This window comes from Sinocyclocheilus grahami, unplaced genomic scaffold, assembly GCF_001515645.1.
Source record: "Sinocyclocheilus grahami isolate Dianchi unplaced genomic scaffold, SAMN03320097.WGS_v1.1 scaffold1072.1, whole genome shotgun sequence".
NCBI lineage: Eukaryota > Metazoa > Chordata > Actinopteri > Cypriniformes > Cyprinidae > Sinocyclocheilus > Sinocyclocheilus grahami.
The window spans coordinates 186885-188538 of record NW_015506251.1 but is presented as its reverse complement, the minus strand read 5'-3'; the positions used below and the strand labels follow the sequence as shown (position 1 = coordinate 188538).

General features: G+C 43.8%; 1 protein-coding gene across 1 annotated transcript in view; it reads right to left on the bottom strand.

Annotated features, from left to right (window-relative positions):
• Nucleotides 1-234: 234 nt before the first annotated feature.
• Nucleotides 235-1654, bottom strand: part of LOC107566395 (dmX-like protein 1) — a 48179-nt gene continuing 46759 nt past the window's right edge. Inside the window, exon 26 of the mRNA XM_016251841.1 lies at nt 235-1499. Coding sequence (XP_016107327.1) covers nt 1279-1499 — 221 coding nt within the window. The 3' untranslated portion in view covers nt 235-1278. The remainder of the gene's footprint in view (nt 1500-1654) is intronic.

Genomic DNA, 1654 nt, shown 5'->3' with positions numbered 1-1654 from the left:
CCACATCACCATTAATAAAAACCCAGCAAAGAAATAAAGATCTTGCATTGAGTCATTTATTTTCTCGTTACAGTCATGTACATTACAGATCTCTTCATACTCATTATAAAATTAGATTCATTTGCGTGTATATTATTCACATTTGAGAGGTTAAAGGGCAGAATCCTTACATCAAAAAACGAGTGAAGAAAAAATCATTCAACTTCATTCAAAGGGGAAACATGATTTCTGTTCTTGTTTTAAGCATTAATTCACTTCAAGTCATTTCATTCGTTCAGTCTTGATTTAAGGATGTTTACTGAGAAATCCTGAGGAAGAGCATCATTTTCTGCAGTGAAGAAGAACATGGAAAGAACAAATGTGTGCCGCATCTGTGTCCGAGTCGATTGACGGCAGATAAAAGAAGTGTAAAAAATAAACCCTGAACAACGTTTCTACAACCAAACGTCTGCAGGAGCCTCGATGATTATAAATATGCTTTATCTTTAACATAGAATCATTTCATCAAGTCTCGTGTTCAACTGAACATAAAAGTGTCTCCCGATCGTCCGCTCTCAGCTTGATTCACAAATGTTATGATGCTTCGGCTCCACGCGGATAATCTCTACATGCAAAGTGCTTCATCTTCAACCTCAGGTAACATTAACACTATCAGTGCCTGTGTGAAAGGAACGGAGCAGCCAAAAATTAAATCCTGCCATCGTTTGCTCTTCCTCAGCTTGCACAAGCGTCTTTCGTCTGCTGAACACTACAGAAGATGCTCTGGAGACCAAACGGCTGCCGGCACCCATTGGTTTCTATAGTATGGATGTGAATGGGTACCGGCAACTGTTTGGCCTTCAGAGCATCTTCTGTAGTGTTCAGCAGACGAAAGACGCTCGTGCAAGTTTGGAGGGAGAGGAAATTATGGCTATTTTTATTTTTGGGTGAACTATCGCTTTAAAGCTCATCATCTCAATAAATACTGCTTACTGTAGTAATATACAATACCTTACAAAAAATGGTTATTAGAATGACTGCACATCATTTGACATGCGCAACAGAAACCAGGGGACGTCCAGCGCGAGGGTAGAATTATAAGGACACTTATCACTATATTGAGTCTAGAGCACGATCACAACACCGTTTGGCTAGTTAAGGCTTTACTGATATATATAGAGATATATATTCCAGGTTAACTTGAGTATGCTGAGCAACTCGTACAGTGTGCTTGAAAGCAGGATTGCCTGCGTCTCTCTCGTATTGCTTGTCGTACCGTGTGCAAGAGTCATGAGTGTGCTACATGATAAACCTGACGTCGTTCTTCACGCCGCTGCAGTAGAGGCTCAGAGCGTCGGGGAGGAGGCGGAGCTTCATGGTGCCGTCCGCGCCGCAGGAGAAGACGTGATTGGCCGGGCCGGTCTCGATCTGCATGACGCCTGTGCCCAGGTTACGGAAGAGCGACTGGCGAGCGTGTTCATTACTGAAGGTGTGCAGGAGGCTCTGGGTGGACATGCTCCGGAGACGGGGAGGGCCACATCAAAGGAGAAAGAGAAAGACACACACACACACAGAGAGAGAGAGACACATGCACACACACAGAGAGAGACACACACACACACAGAGAAAGAGAGAGAGACACACGCACACACACACACACACACACACACACACA